Source organism: Dicentrarchus labrax, unplaced genomic scaffold, assembly GCF_905237075.1.
Source record: "Dicentrarchus labrax unplaced genomic scaffold, dlabrax2021, whole genome shotgun sequence".
Lineage (NCBI taxonomy): Eukaryota > Metazoa > Chordata > Actinopteri > Moronidae > Dicentrarchus > Dicentrarchus labrax.
This window is the reverse complement of record NW_026136701.1, coordinates 12,547,272-12,563,133: the sequence shown is the minus strand read 5'-3', so window position 1 is coordinate 12,563,133 and position 15,862 is coordinate 12,547,272. Positions and strand designations below refer to the sequence as shown.

General features: G+C 40.7%; 2 protein-coding genes across 28 annotated transcripts in view; both read left to right on the top strand.

Annotated features, from left to right (window-relative positions):
• The window catches only part of LOC127367077 (muscleblind-like protein 1), a 47,591-nt gene extending 38,801 nt beyond the window's left edge, over nt 1-8,790 (top strand). For 8 of the 27 annotated variants that reach the window (XM_051406649.1, XM_051406624.1, XM_051406614.1 and 5 more), the window contains 7 exons: nt 684-737; nt 1,921-2,074; nt 2,908-2,943; nt 3,755-3,846; nt 4,262-4,306; nt 5,005-5,076; nt 5,278-8,790. In XM_051406649.1, coding sequence (XP_051262609.1) covers nt 684-737; nt 1,921-2,074; nt 2,908-2,943; nt 3,755-3,846; nt 4,262-4,306; nt 5,005-5,061 — 438 coding nt within the window. In that variant the 3' untranslated portion in view covers nt 5,062-5,076; nt 5,278-8,790. Of the gene's footprint in view, nt 1-683; nt 738-1,920; nt 2,075-2,907; nt 2,944-3,754; nt 3,847-4,261; nt 4,307-5,004; nt 5,077-5,231 lie in introns of all 27 variants that reach the window. The other 19 variants (XM_051406686.1, XM_051406734.1, XM_051406701.1 and 16 more) reach the window with 12 other exon arrangements.
• A 1,315-nt stretch (nt 8,791-10,105) lies between these two features.
• On the top strand, nt 10,106-12,518 carry LOC127367222 (ras-related protein Rap-2b-like). The gene has a single exon (XM_051406906.1). It carries the CDS (start codon nt 10,592-10,594, stop codon nt 11,138-11,140), a length of 549 nt encoding a protein of 182 aa, XP_051262866.1. The 5' UTR covers nt 10,106-10,591; the 3' UTR covers nt 11,141-12,518.
• The last annotated feature ends 3,344 nt before the right edge of the window (nt 12,519-15,862 follow it).

Below are 15,862 nucleotides of genomic sequence, written 5' to 3'. Positions count from 1 at the left end.
TCTCTCTCTCTCTCTCTCTCTCTCTCTCTCTCTCTCTCTCTCTCTCTCTCTAATGACCTGGTCTTATTTGTGACACCATTGTTTCTGTGCTTCCTATCTATTACTTCTCTTCCTCTTGACATTATTAAAAAGGGATTCATTGTGCTTTCAGTCCCGTCTCACAGTAACAGCACCTGTGAATAATAGTACAGCCACACTTGTCTGTTGATCACAGTGTTCTTTACATGCTCTTATTGACATAGCCAGTGCTATGGGGTGAATCATTGTAATGTGACACTGACTATGTTGTGCACAGTGAAACAGAAACTTGTGAATTGTGCTTCCATGTCCGATACGATTACCGAAACCCACTTTAAAGTAATGATTGAATAATATTCTCATCGCTATATTCATCCATCTTTGTGTGACAATAACTAATGTAGATTGGTAGTTATCATTGATTATTGATGATCATTTAACTGTTGAGCAGTAGAGCTAGTGTCCACACTGTGCATGCCTTAGTCCTGTTATCCCCTTGTATATTGCATTCCAATGATTTGTTTTTTTATTTGTTTTTGTTTTTTCTCACCTATACCCAAACTGCACTGCTGCCCCCATGATGCACCTCTGCTTGCTGGTTTATGTTAATGCGCTTGAACCCCATTGGCCCATTGCCATCATGTGCTCGCTGCCTGCTAATTAAGACTCAGTCGGCTGTCAAATCACTGAAGCGACCCCTCGACGCAACCTTTGACCTGGTACTATGACCTTTCACCTTTTAGCTTGGCATGTGGCTTTGTTGTAGAGCAGTGTTTTAACCAAAGATACCTAGCTATTTTTGTTGTCGTTGTCTCAGTGCAATGTCTGTTTTTTCCTCCTGTTGTTGTCATTATTGCCTGTGATAAAATGATTGTGGCTTTCCGGTTTTGCATCCAACACCAAACAACTCTCCTCATGTAGAAGTCACCTCAAACACGAATTCAAATGTGGAATTTGTGATATGGAGCCACAATCAATTCATCACCTATAGCCTATTTAACAAAAGTCAGTGAGGGCAAGAGAAGTAGAGCTTCTATAATAGTGGCATGGCTTCAGTCTTACGTCCAAGTCAGTGGTCAGTGTTGTGGAGCAGCTCAATCAAATGTGTGCATGTCTGTGTTACTAGTGCATGTCAGATGGATAAGGGTGGGGCTAAGAGGAACAATCTTTAAAACCATACAGGAGTGATCCCACCATAACAGATGATTACAGTTCAAATGATAGTTCACTCCATCATCAAATCTTGTCACAGATGTTCAGACCTCAAGGGTGACCTCAAGCCAGGATAGAATCCCACACACACAGCGTTTTATGGTGTAAATGTTGGCACTGGAAAAAATACTTTTTATCTGACTCATGTCCCTTGGCCTGAGACCATTCATGACATTTGTCTGAGAGTGAACCATCATTTAAACATGGCTTACACAGTTTATCATGGAGCTAGCAGTGCAGCCTCCCTTTCTCTGTGCTTCCTACCTGTTCCACCTCTTGTTAGCAGCCTTATTGTTTTAATAGTTAATGCTTGCTTATGTTGCATTTAGTCAGCCCTACGAGTACAAAGTAAATAATCCAAGTAAGCTTCCTGATAAAATAATGAGTATATGAATGCTTGTTAGCCAGTAGCTCCAGTAGGCACCATGCTCCTGCTTGTGTAGTACTTGTGTCAGACTGCTGCTTGCTTGCTACTGATGATATGATGATATTGTTGTTGTTGTACACACAAGGATGTTGTGATGCTGTTTATATGATGTCCTCTAACGTATGTACCTTTTTTGTTTTCTTTCCCGTTTTTGCCTCTTTCCAACACACCCTCTCTCTCTCTCTTTTTTCCACGCACCTTTCTCTCTTTCTATCTCTTTTTGTTGTTTTTTCTCACTGTCCTCCCTCCGTCTGGCTGGGCAGGGCATCGGCCCTAGTGTCATGGCTCCCCTGCCCAAGCGGGCAGCCCTGGAGAAGGCCAACGGGGCCTCTGCCATGTTTAACACCGGCATGCTCCAGTACCAACAGGCCCTGGCCAGCATGCAGTTTCAGCAGCAGGCTGCTTTCCTCCCATCAGGTAATGGCTCCCGAAACAAGCACCACTAGTGCTCTGACCATCCAAAGGATGCCTGGATCAGTCTAACATTGCTCCTGCTTGGCTGGGGTTGGGCAAAGTGAAAGATTGCAGTACAGAGCAGTTTGGTTGTGGACTGTTTATCAACTTCAGTTAGTTATGAGGAACTTACAAAGAGTTCAATCATAAACGCTCTCATTGATTTAGTCTACGCCAGTGAGGGTTAAACATTTTTATCTCAATGTGCATTTGAAAATCTAAAAACGCTTGAACAGATTTGTGCATAATGCTTTGTATGGCATTGCATGGCCACTAGTTGGGTTAGAGTGTCTTTCTGCCTACTAATTGCCTTAATATAGCTCCACATAGTGACAGATTAGTATCCATGGTGTGATCACTCATATTTTGATGACATAGCATTGCTAGGGTTTCGGCTTGGGCTGGGATGAACGGGGCTGGATGGGTTGGTACAACAAACAGCAGTCTGGCTTCTGTACACTATCTGCTGTTCTCCTTCACTTCTGTCTAGAGTGTGTATATAATGTTTAATACTTGATAGTTACAATCATAACCGCACTATCGCTCTTGGTGTATTACACATTCATATGCATTGCGCTTCAGACAAAAGTTTAGATTCACAGTCTCATTTGATTAACAGATTTCTTATGATGAGTTCACCACTTCGCCTTTTTCCAATCACTGATGACTGTGTCCAAGAGATATTAACCTTTTTTTCCCACCTTATCTCTCCCCTCACTCTAACGAACCTTGTGATGGGCTGTTTTGATTTCTCTTCCCTATCCAATCCACTTCCTGTTGCACTGCATGATGGGCAGGCTCAATATTGTGCATGACACCTGCAGCCAGCATTGGTAGGTTCCAGCTTTCCTTCTTCAGTTATCTGTAAGCTCATGTCTCGTGACTCGCACGTCATCAAAATCAAACCTTCCAGTGAAATTTACTTTGCTGTATTTTTAGGGACTTTGTGATTTTTATACAGAGAGATTTTGGTGACTTGAGAGTCACTGTTTTGGTTGCGATACCTATTGTGATTTGACGCATAAGCAAGAGTCCACATAAGCAAAGACAAATATTGTAAAATTTAATTGTTGTTTATTACCTGTTATATATATATATATGTTATATAATATCAATTTAACTGCCCTTTACTCTGTTCATTTCTTTGTGTACACCTACTGTATATTGCTTGACCGCTCTCATTCTCATGCTCCTTCTAAACTTGGCTTTTGGCTGGTCTAACCTGACATCTATTGAAACCCCTTTTAAAAACATTAAAAACCTGAGGGAGTTCAATTATAACCTCCCCCTTATCTCCTCTGCCTTAATGACTCATGTGACGGCACATTTATTAATGTTATTTTATTATAGAATGTTTTTAACGTTAGCTCTCATCTGGAAAGTACAATGTTGATCATTCTATTACTAATAACACACACAAACATGGAAGTAAGCCACTGCCGCTGCTACAGCTGCACTGTATCACATCAAGTTTTCAAATCACAAGAGTGATCAGTGTCGGCAGAGGGAAGAAAGGGAACTAGTTAAATCGAATCCCTCTGTGACTTCCTCTCTCTCCCCCTCCTTCCCTCATTTGCCTGGTGTGTATGTGGCTACACTGCTCCTCTGTGTATTTTTGCTTACATGATTTTCCCTCCAAAAAAGTTCCCATGATGCACGGTGGTAGTCCAGCCACTGTGTCTGCAGCCACCACATCTGCCACAAGCGTTCCCTTCGCAACTGCCTCCACCAATCAGGTTTGCACCTCCACCGCCTCGGTCTCTCTCTTTCCCTCTCGCTCCCTCTCTATCTATGTCTCTCTCTCCATCTGTCTATCTATCTATCTCTCTCTCGCTCTCTCTCTCTCTCTCTCTCTCTCTCTCTCTCTCTCTCTCTCATCTCTGTCTTTCAATGCACCTGGACGATCTGGGGACGCTTGTGTCTTAGAGCTAGGGGTGGGGTTGGGTAAAAGGCGGTACTCCCTCTTGTTGGCCTACACTAGAGTCCAACATGTGTACACATATTATACTGTGACAAGTTTTAAGATATTTATTTCCATTTTTACTATATCCACAATATTTACACATTTCTTAGATGATCTATGTCTTTCTGGAAAAGCCTACTGTATTGCCTATGTTTGTAACCTCGATTTTTGTCCTTTCCCATTTTGAGGACTCTTCCTTTTCAAAGTTGACTACCAACGAATACATGCAATTGGTATGTATGAGGTAGTTTTTTTCACAGTTTTTAGAGCAATTCGCACAGCTTGTGCAAAAGTCGCTATCTGTGCCCTTTTCTTTTTCGCTGCTGCTTCAAGCACATAAAGCAAAGCTTTACCATGTTCCTCTTGTTTAAAAGACATATTCATTATTAAAGTCATACAAGTTTTGATTTCAGTTCTGTTGAAGGCATTTGGTAAGCAGTTAGCTACATTGCACAATTTCATAAAACCAGTGGAAAAACTTTTGAAAGTGTAGGATGAAACATCATGTTACTTGACCCAGGACCAGTTTTGTGCATTTTATCGATGTGTGCAGGTCAACAACATGGAGGACTTAGATTTGCATGGGGGAGCCACCTCACTGACAGTTTCCCTTTGCGCCCCCCCCCCCCCCCCCCCCCCCCCCCCATCTCTCCCTTCCCTTCAATCCTCCTCTTCCCCTCCCTGCTATCCAGAAGCATCTTTTAATTCTTATTGACATGTCACGTCTGAATGAATTCTGCCTCAACTGTAGCCAAATTGCTTTTTCTATCTTGTCATCTCCACCCTTTTCCAGTAATGAACTCATCTTAGCGTGAGAGGATGTGGTTAAAATGCGTTGATATGTGTGATCTGTGTTGTCGGCCAACGTCTGCTTGTGAGTTTTTTCGGTTTGGGAGGCTTCATTTGATCTCTGTCTGTTTTCTACCCCCAGATTCCAATAATATCTGCAGATCATCTGAGTAGTCACAAGTACTTGACTCAAATGTAGTTCCTCTCAAGAACAGTGAGTTCCTATTTCAATCCTCATATTCTCTCTATTCATAACAAAGTTTGTTTACTTTGTTGAATCATTTTAGCTCTGGTTAAAGATTGATTTTGTGTGTGCACATAGAGAACAACTTGTACATTTTCTCTCTGTCCCTTTCCGCTGTCTTACAGACTTTTAATGCAGTTTTCTTCAAGTGAAATCCGTCATGTCTTACAGATCAAATGAATGTGTGCTGGCACCGTCCAAGCCAAAAGAGTTCAGCCTTTATGTACATAACCTTCAGAATGTCAAGCAATGGGACAAGGAGGGTCTGCCATCTCTCAGCCGGTCCACAACGATGGTCTCATCACACATGTAAACATCAAGGGTGCAACACATGATCTGTGCCATCTTCCCACATATCAATGTCAAGAAGAATTTGTTGTCAAATTCAACGTCCAGCCGAGACAAGAGGACATCTTGGTGCCAGGGTCAGTGTGTCTCTCCCTCTACGGGAAACGTTCACATTACACCTCTGTGTCTGACAAAATCATAGCGCTCAATTTGTTCTAATTATTATCATTACTGCACGCACAGAGGATCAAGAGCGTGGTTGCATAAAGCAACATCCAGTGCTGGTACATTAGTAGACCAAGATTTTTCTTTCCTTTTTTATTTGTTCTGCTTTATTTTTATTTTTTTTAATTGATAGCCATATTTCATAGTTTACAAGTGAAATGCAAACATGCACCTTGAATTTGAATTGAAATCTGAAAGGCACAATGATTTTAACAGGAATTTTATTCGCCAAAATAATTAGGCATGTACAGTATTGTGTTTTTACGGCTACTAGTGAAACTAGATGTTGAAATGAGGGTCTTGGACATATGAATGTTCTGGGTAAACCAACATACCTGTGTACCTTGAAAGCACAGCCAGGCTAGCTTTTCTCACCTTGTCATGTGCCATCAAGGCCATACAGCTAAAACCAGAGTGTTATCTCAGCAGTGTTATTTGTTTACCGAAGGTAAAAGTTTTGTATGGCTCTTTTTGTATTGTTTTGTTTTAATAATCTCCATTGTGAGTGTTTATTTTTTACTTTTTTTTTGTTTTCATTTCTCTAATTAATCAGATTTAGAAGTGGGGTTTTTGCCAATTTCTTTTTTTTTTATTTTTGTTTTTCTTTTAAAATCAAAAATGGAGGGTTTTTCTAAAGTTTGTCAAACCTCTTTTCATAGACTAGTGTTGTTTTTGTTTGTTGGGATTAAGTTGTTGCTCAAGTCCATTAAAGCCTGGTGAAGTAGAGGGTGTAGCTTCAATTGACAATGTGTTACATTGTTCTCCCTCTTCTAAAGAGGAGCGACTTTAAAACTGTGTCTCCAAGAAGCACTGTTGAGCCATGTGTTGATGGTAATTTAAAAACAACAGACCCTGAAGGTCTATTAGGTCATTTAAGCCACATGTGCACTTGAATGATTGTTTGTCTGATCACCCTGTTTTAATTTTACAACCCATCTTAAACTGAACTTTCACTTTCGAGGAAATACAACACGTACTGTGTTAGTGTTTCCAAGCAAAACATGAAGGTTCTCATTCATTTGTAGATCTGACAACAGAAACCAAAGCACAGTTTGTCTCTCAATCGTATTCACAGAGGGTTACAGAAGCATCTCTGAAGAGGCTTAAACAATTAAAGAAACATCTTTCAGTCATCTGTCCGTTTTATGATCACTTCCCTTTTCTGTTTTCACAGAGGTGTGTAGTGTGTCTTTACCGATTGTAATGTACCTAACAAAGCCTTAGATTACAATTACTGGGTCTCAGCCCAATCAAATGTACTTTCAATCACCATGCAGGTAAAGAACACCAATGATGTTTTATAGTTGTCTCACATGCCGCTTATGATCTCTTTTTTTTCTTTCTCTCTATGTAAAAGTAACAATTACTCTTAAATTTCATTGAACTTATGTGTTATGTACTACTTAAGGATTTGAATCTATTTGAGGTATGTAGTTGTAGATTTTTCTTTTTTTTTTGCCTTACTATATATTACTTGACAACATTGATATAGCCGTTGTAGATTTTGAGGTAGTATGACATTCATAACTTTTTCAAACCATATAAATGATAATGTGTTGAGTCAGTTTTAAATATTCACTTCATTCATATAGCTGGATGTCTTTTTCAGTTGATGTTACATTATCAGTTAATTTTGTTGATGAAAGACTTTTTTGATACAAGGAATGAGATCAATTAATTTGCTGCCATCTGCAGCGTCTCTGAATAGAGAAAAAAAACAACTAATGTTTTAACCAACTTAAATTGTCCTTGTAACATGTCAAGATCATGTTTGAAAATATATTGTGTTGAAATATCCATGTCCATGTTTTAGAGTAAAAATTATTTTCTACTGTATCCATTTCAAAAAGATATGTACTTTTGTTTGAATATTTCTTAAGTTTGCCCTGAATGTCAGGCCAAAACGAGCAGTGAGATTGACGGGTGTTTGGATGTTTGGTGGATAGTGAGATTAGGAGTGAGAAAGCAAAGACTTCTCCGGGTCGGAGAAGTCAGTAATTCTGCAGATGATGAGTTCTAACCTAAGGGACGAAGGTTGACTTTTTGCACTTCTGTATATAGTCAAATGAACAGAGAAAAAATGTGTATAATATTGAGATATTATTTTGAATAAAAAAAGATCTATAATTATAAGGAATTTTGCTAGATTAATTTAAATTCTTAAATTAGAAGACCAGCTAAAAAAATTGCTTGCAAAGAAGGGCACTAGTTTCTTGGCCAATGCATTCAGAGAAAGCTATGCGCTTTTTGTCTTATTTTATCAGTGGCTAGTATTGCCAGGGAATGTTCTAGGGGAATAAAATCCCCATGTCATGCTAACTCCACCCCTCCTGTAGGATGACACATCCAATAATGTCCATATGTCATTTGTTAGACTTGGTCATGCAGTATTGCTGCTCCCATGGTACAGTTGATACATAAACCTCTCAAAAATTGTATTCTATTATAGTTTGATTTGACTGCATGTACAAGTACAAACATGTAAACAAAAGAATCTGCGTAGTTATGTAAAGAAAGGTAACACATTCAGATTACAGAATACACAATAATATGTTTGTTTGTTTTTTCAAATTATACATACAGTAGATAACATCCACAGTGGGGAGAAATAATACTTCAAAAAACAAGTCATCTTACTCTTGTGTGATAAAAAATATTTTCCAAGCAAACATGTTATTTAAAGAATGATAAAATATAAGCACTCATCCACCCCAGATACTTTCTCATAGCCATATAATTACAGTTGACACTGACTCACAGGAAGTTGTTCCTGCTATCATAGCTGTGCACTCAGCAGGTGAAGGCTCACCACACCAAATGCGTATTTGGCAAATTAGTCTTTGAAATGAATGTAACAGTCACCGGTCAACATGTTTCTGACTCGAGGCTGCTGTATAGTCGCTACAGAACCAAAGTACCATTTTCTTCAAACCAGTTGTTCAGTCACCTGGCTGCAACCAAGGTTTATCTTCCCTGCTGAGGGCACATGTACGCTTTGACTGCTTTTTACTTGTAAGTGCAACCACCTACGTATTTGCTAACAGTTGCCACACAATAATGTACTATTCTGTCTTCAGATTTGTTTATGCACATTTTATTGTTGCCATAATTGACTCTTGCTGTATGGATGAAAAAAATCTGAATAAAACAATATTTGATTTGCTCATGCAACATGTCTGTGGTCACTGCCTCTCTGTGTGTGTGTGTGTGTGTACTGCATGTGTTGAACAGTTATCATCAGAGACTGATGTATGACAGGTGTGCAAGGTTAAATTGATTGTGCTCCATTTTCACAAGATTTTGTGCATTATCTTGGTCAGAACTGATTATTTAAAGTTAGACGACGCCCATATGAACTCACAACATGCCTCCTATAGTACTGTATGAACATATAACATTTTGACAGTGGTGGAGGAAGTATTCAGATCAGAAGTAGAAAGTTAAGTTGACAATACATTTCCCAGCTAATCCAAGAGGGTTTTAGTTTATTTGGTTTTAGTACGATAATGAAAAACTTCATCCTTCAGTTTATCAGATAGATACATTATTGTAATCTGAAAAGTAACTAGTAACTAAAACTGTCAGACAAATGTAGTGGAGTAGAAGTAAAGTACCTCAAATACTCAATACCTGGCTAACTGTGGGCTAAAACTATCATTTATGACCAGGACCATTTAGGTTACACTAGAGCCAACTGAACTGTGAGCCTATTTTCCTCATAATGGTAACCAAATTACATAGCTACAAAGCTACAGGACCTGCAAAATAAAGTTACTAAATTAATTACCCCTCCTCCAACTACAACAGTACAATGTTACATACACAATAATGCAATAGCAATCCAGGCTATAGGCCTGGATTAGCCTAGTGGCAATGCTCCTCTAATGGAGTACTTGTATTACTTAGAGTATATTTTGTTGATAATTCATACTTTTACTAAAAGAACCCCTCCAGACAAGCATTAATACATATATACAATAATAATGTGTGTCTAAGTAGCTTACAATTTCCACATTACACCCTTAATAAAGGAACCTGCCTCATTAGTGTATGTGCACTGACAGTTTACACTTTCTTGTATAAATTGCAAATTGGAGGATTAGGTTTGGCTTCCAAACTATTTGTGATGGCACGGATCATCATTCTCTGCACAATGCAGTTCAAACATCCGACTGTAGGAGGATGAGTGGAGGGCAACTTTTAAGTCCCATTTATTCTCTTTGACTCAAGTAGAGGATGTGAGTCCTGCCTCCACTGGACCGTGGAGATAAGTGTGTAAATTGAATAATGAGCTAATGAATGACCTCATTAACATACACGCTCATGTATAATCATAATCACAATCACAGGGACAGTGGGCGGCTGGAGAGCCTCTAGTTTCGGGGCAATGAGAAGAAGAGTGTGCGCATGAGGGCAGAGGGGTCAGTGTAGACTGGGTCACAGACGCCCGCAGTATCTGTCTGGTCATCTGATCGGCGCTGGTGTGTGAGCGAGGTTTCGGTGTGACGGCTCCTTTAAGAAAACGGAACTGAGCCTCGGCTTTTGACGCTGCCGAGGATGTGGGCAGGAAACGCCATGCAAGAGCAGAGAAACGATCACGCTTCCCAGCACCGTTGCACAATACAGTGCGATCAAAATGCGCTTTAATCCGCCACGCTAATGTCCAGGAGCGGTCGTTCTCCTCGGATCTCTCCCCCGCGGCCGTCACACAGCAGGCTTGGAGGATTCGCCGGCTTGGGAGTCGAGTACTATCCGAGCGAGAGGGCAGCCTTCCCAGCCTGCTCGGGTTGAAAACATCGGGGCTGGTCAGCGGGTGGGAGAGAGAGAGCAGGAGGCTCTTTCGTCGCGGAAAAGAAGGGGGGGAAAAAAAGGAGGTGTCTGCCTTTTTTTTCTCTTTTCTTTTTTTTTCTCCTTCTCTCCCCCCACCACCACCACCACCCACTAACACCACCACCACCCCAACCCCACAGCCATGAGGGAGTACAAAGTGGTTGTTTTGGGGTCGGGCGGAGTCGGCAAATCCGCGCTGACGGTCCAGTTCGTGACGGGCTCCTTCATCGAGAAGTACGACCCCACGATAGAGGATTTCTACAGGAAGGAGATCGAGGTGGACTCGTCCCCGTCGGTGCTGGAGATCCTGGACACGGCGGGGACCGAGCAGTTCGCCTCCATGAGAGATCTGTACATCAAGAACGGGCAGGGTTTTATTTTGGTCTACAGCCTGGTGAACCAGCAGAGCTTCCAGGACATCAAGCCGATGAGAGACCAGATCATCCGGGTGAAGAGATACGAGAGGGTGCCGATGATCCTGGTGGGGAACAAGGTGGACCTGGAGGGGGAGAGAGAGGTGTCTTCCGGGGAAGGCAAGGCGCTGGCCCAGGACTGGAACTGCCCGTTTATGGAAACTTCAGCCAAAAATAAAGGATCAGTCGACGAACTGTTTGCAGAAATAGTCAGACAGATGAACTATTCAACTGTTCCCAGTGGTGGAGACCAGTGCTGTTCATGTGTCCTGCTCTAAACAAACAAACAAACACCATACAGAAACAGTGCATCCGGGCTGAATTTGAGCTTATAACTTGTACTGCAGGCTTAACTATTCTCTCTGCTCACACTGTTGTCTTATTGTTGCACACACACACACACACACACACACACACACACACACACAACACACACACACACACACAAATCGACGACGACAACAATCGATTATGTATTATAGTCTGGAAAAGTGTTTACATGACAACGTACTTGAATGTTTTGGGATTTTTTATAGCTTTGTATATGACACTTCTCTGGAAATGTGCCTCAATGGGAATGTCTTATTGTGAAACCTAAGAGACACCTGTTTTCTGGTTATTTCTTCTGTTTGTTTGTTTTTTGTTGTGGTTTTTATTTGTTGAGTTGTACTGTTGCATCTTCTGGGCTGGGTCCATCTGTCTTGGACAGTGGTGGTGGTGGTGGTTGGTTGGTTGGTTGGTTGGTGGGAGGGAGGCAAAAGCTGGGATTGGTTACTTTTAAGAGACCTGAAAGTGCTTCAAATCGCTCTAAACGCATCAATCACCACTCAAGCCTTGCACAGGTTACTCAAATCCAATCCGATTGCCACAATTTGTGCCCCCCAAAAAAAAAAAAAAAAAGGTCAAGTGTGATCCAAGAGGCGCAGACCCACCCACTTAAGATACTGTATTTGAAGCTGTGGACTGTGGTGGAGTTGTGATACGCCTTCATATTTTTTTGTTTCCCCCCACCCTCTCTCTCCAGTCTGGTGAAAGTGGATTTATCACGGAACTTGCACTTAGCTGACGGTGTCCCTCTCCTCAGTGTGCACAAACAAGGACCTTAGTGCATTGCTGTCGCTGCATGGGGGGAAAACGCCACGACCCCCCATGTCAAGTGCCTTCCTAAGAAAAACTCCTGTGACTGTGCCAACTGATGAGCCCTACTTCCTCTGCAGTGCGTCTTGATGGCAATCAGAACTTTTTAAGCAGTTTTCAGTATACGTTCTAGTTTCATTTGGTGTCAAAGTGTGAAGAGCCTCTTACTATCTTATTGTCAGGAAGCTAAGCTTGTAACAGACCTGCTGTTTTAGGGTCAGATTCAGGCCGTTTCTCGAGGTACTAGTCCCAACAAGAACAACAGAGTAACTTTAACCTACTAGCATTTATTTGGTTCAGTGAATGGCAAGCCATGTCTGTATTATCTAGATTTTTTTTTTTGTTTTCTTTTCTAAAAAATGTGACATCTTTTGACTTACCGTAATTGTAATTCTCCCTTTGGACAAATCTTCTGCCATCCACCTGTCAAAGACTTGTAATACAAAACGCATTTTACGTAACGCTGTGTGCTGTGCTTGTCTCTGCTGATAACATAAAGTCTCTACACTTTTAAGAGTACTTTTGAATTTGATCTTCCCTGTAAGCTATCTTAGCACGGAAACAAGTAGTCTGTTTATTCTGATAGTAGTTCAACTAATATATGAAGGAAAAACTCCAAACATTTTGTAGTTCCAGCTTCACCAATGTGATGATTTGCTGCTTTTTCTATGTTTTATAGCTTTACAAATTGAATATCTTGGGATATTTTGCATCCTTGGTCACACAAAACAAGTAATTTAAAAACGTCGCTTCGGGCTCTGAGCGCTTGTGATGCATATTTCTTATCCATTTCGGTCAATTTATACACTAATCAGTAAATACAAAAAACAGATCAATTGACAATGAAAATGATTGTTTGCGGTCCTTCCACTGTGTCAGACAAGCTGTGGCATTTCTTGGTAGTCAGATATCCTGCGGGAATACGTGCCATATCTTGTTTAAATCTTTTTAAATGTTCTTATGCGGATGAGTAGCCTTCAATACCTAGTGAGTCTTATTAATAAGTAAGTGATCATGGTCATCGTGCCCCACATTAATAAAAAAAAAAATTACTTCTCAGTCCAGTTGTTTGGGTAGTGGGTAGAGTTTCCAGTAAGAGTGTTTAGCTGGGGAGAGCCGTTTCCCTTCTTCCCGCCGCATGTTTTCTAGGCTGCGGAGTGGAGGACAGAGAGTGCTTTTTGTGTCTGCAGCCAAGTTCAATCAGCCGTACATACTGTAGACTGCTATTTGGTAGGCCACTCCTCAGACTGGCCAATGAGTACCCCCCCCCTAACCACAGAGATTCAAGGTCAGATTACCAAATTCAATCTAAGGGGCATGCTCACGCTGTTCAGGTTCAATGTAAAGAAAAGGTCGCTTCAATGAGCCCAGCAAAGTCTGGTTTCTCTGCAGTAGCTGTCAGTGCATAGTAATCTATGATAGAAACTCTAAAGCACTTCGCAGTACTTCACAACTCGAATACTGATTTCATTACTTTAACTACTGATTTTTTATCCTTGTGGTTACATGTGTTTGCTGTGCTCCTACATAACTGAATGAGCAACAGCAGGCCTACCACTGGAAAGTACAGTTCTGAGTATCTTGTACTTTACTTGAGTATTTTTATTTTATGCTACTTAACTTCAACACCAGTATGTTTCAAAGGATATATTGATGAATTAATATCATTAATATTGTACTCTAGTACATTTATTTGACAGCTGGAGTAAATGTTTATTCTGATTGAGAGATTTTACATTAAAAAAAGACATTAAAACATCTTTCAAAACACAGTGTATTGTTGAATATCAGGTCTGTGATTCTCAACCTGTTTTGCCAGTAACCCTATAAAAAAAAAAGGTAGTGTCCAGGGGCCTCTTGTCATTAAAACTACCTAACTTTATATAAAGTAGTTAAAATGAACTCCTCCTTAACCAGCTACAACTGTAAAATGCTACATACACGTTGATCAGTATAAACAATTTAATAAGAGCTTTAAACACAGATACCAAAGAAGATCCTGAAGAAGAATTATTGACTGCTTTCAGGACTGAATTCAAGAAAAAAACAGGCTAATAGTGGTATTACATAATCTATGTAATGTAATGTATTTCATATTGGTTCCATGCCTGCAGGGCTTTAGTCATATGACCTGTCAGGTGCGTCACCATGCTGAATGAATCCATTAATCCTCACATATACATATATAGTAAGGATGTTTTTCTCTACATCTACAGACATCACAGTAGTGGCGCGTTGAAATACATCCATTACATCTCTGGAGCTGGAGGTTTGCCTATAATCTGAAACCATGTTCAGCTTGCTGCAATATTACACAAGCCCTACTGATCATTCTGCATTTCACAACCTGCATGGCAACATGTGCAATACATATAAGATAAAAAGCGATTTTCAACTCAGTGTATGTCTGCAACATTTAAGTGGTTCAGTCTAAAGCTTCTATGACTACAACCTGCTTTAGCATTTTGTTGCATGCAAATCTATTGACCTAAGCTTACTGATATGTTGGGCTTCGTTTGGTGTATGGAGGAAAGGAAGGGTGGATGATAGAGTGCTTCCTGTGTTGCGGTAACTTCACCTCAGATCTGTGAAATGTTGAAACAGACACACAGATCCTCTTAACCATTTAGAAATAAATGATTTGCATTGTCACAACCTGTCCTCCCTCAGTTGCCCATGACACAGGACATGACCCCAGTTGGGTAATGCTCCGAGAAGTAAGGCCTTTTCTCTTTTCCACTTGAGCCAAATCTCGCACACAAAAAATATCAAAGTAAGAATGAACCGTTTGATAGAAAATGAAGGCGGGGGGCGGCAGGGAGGGAAAATGATGAAAAGATTTCACTTGTGTGGCTCTTGTGCATGCAATGGCTCCACGTGATATGATTTGAGCAAAGAAGCCAGCTGGATCATATGACACTAATTTACAGCAGTTGACATGGCTGGCTGTTAGAGACCCAGAGAAACAAATGGTGGCATTCTAAGAAATCATCTAATTTTCCCTAAAAATTCTGCCACGTCTTTCTAAAACACCTCCCAACTGTTGAAGGGCTTTTCATGCATTTATTATTGTTAAACCTCTGAACCACTGGAACTCAAGACCAGTGCAACAGCTGACAACACACAAGCTCTGACCCCAGCTGCAAGAATGGGTTTACCATGTGAGAAAAAGTGGAAGTTAGAAAGTGATCTTCCATCTTGTGTCTTGTATGTAGGGTTTTGCAATAACAGAGTCTGTGATTGCAGAGGAGAGAGGAAGAAGGTACAGTGACGAACAAGAAACACTTGAGACGTCACACCATTACAGCTGCTCATAGCTTACTCATAGCTGGACTTTTGCTGGTAAACATATGGAATTTTTGAAATTGCAAAACTTTTGGAAGTTAGATCCTAAGATTTACACCGCTCTCATGTCGTTACTTTAACGCTTACTTGCAGAGAGTTAAATGCAGATGTTGATACCACTTGATGAATATAAGCCTATAGCCAGCAGATGGTTAACCACAAATGTTAGAAACAGGAGGGAAACAGCTGGCCTGACTCTGTGAAAAAATCCTTCTCCTCTTGAATGTGCAGGAGAACAGACAGGGAAATAAGAGAACAGAAATGTTTTAATGTTAGGCAACATAGTCGGGTTCACAATGATAAAGCAGACTTTCTCAGTTGTTTACTTCAATTATGTCTCGATTGTAGCACATTTAAATGATTAGGAAATGCCAGTTCTTCTGCGTTTTTTCAAGGCGGAATCGCAGTATTTCTCTCTGTCCCACCTCTACCACTTCCCTGCTTCATCAGGCCCTTTCATTGCCATTTTCCATCTGTCCACCAGATGCCTTCAGACATTTCCTCCTCCTCACACCACC

Coding starts and splice junctions, on each gene's coding strand:
- LOC127367222 (XM_051406906.1), top strand. CDS start 10,592: ATGAGGGAGTACAAAGTGGTTGTTTTGGGGTCGGGCGGAGTCGGCAAA.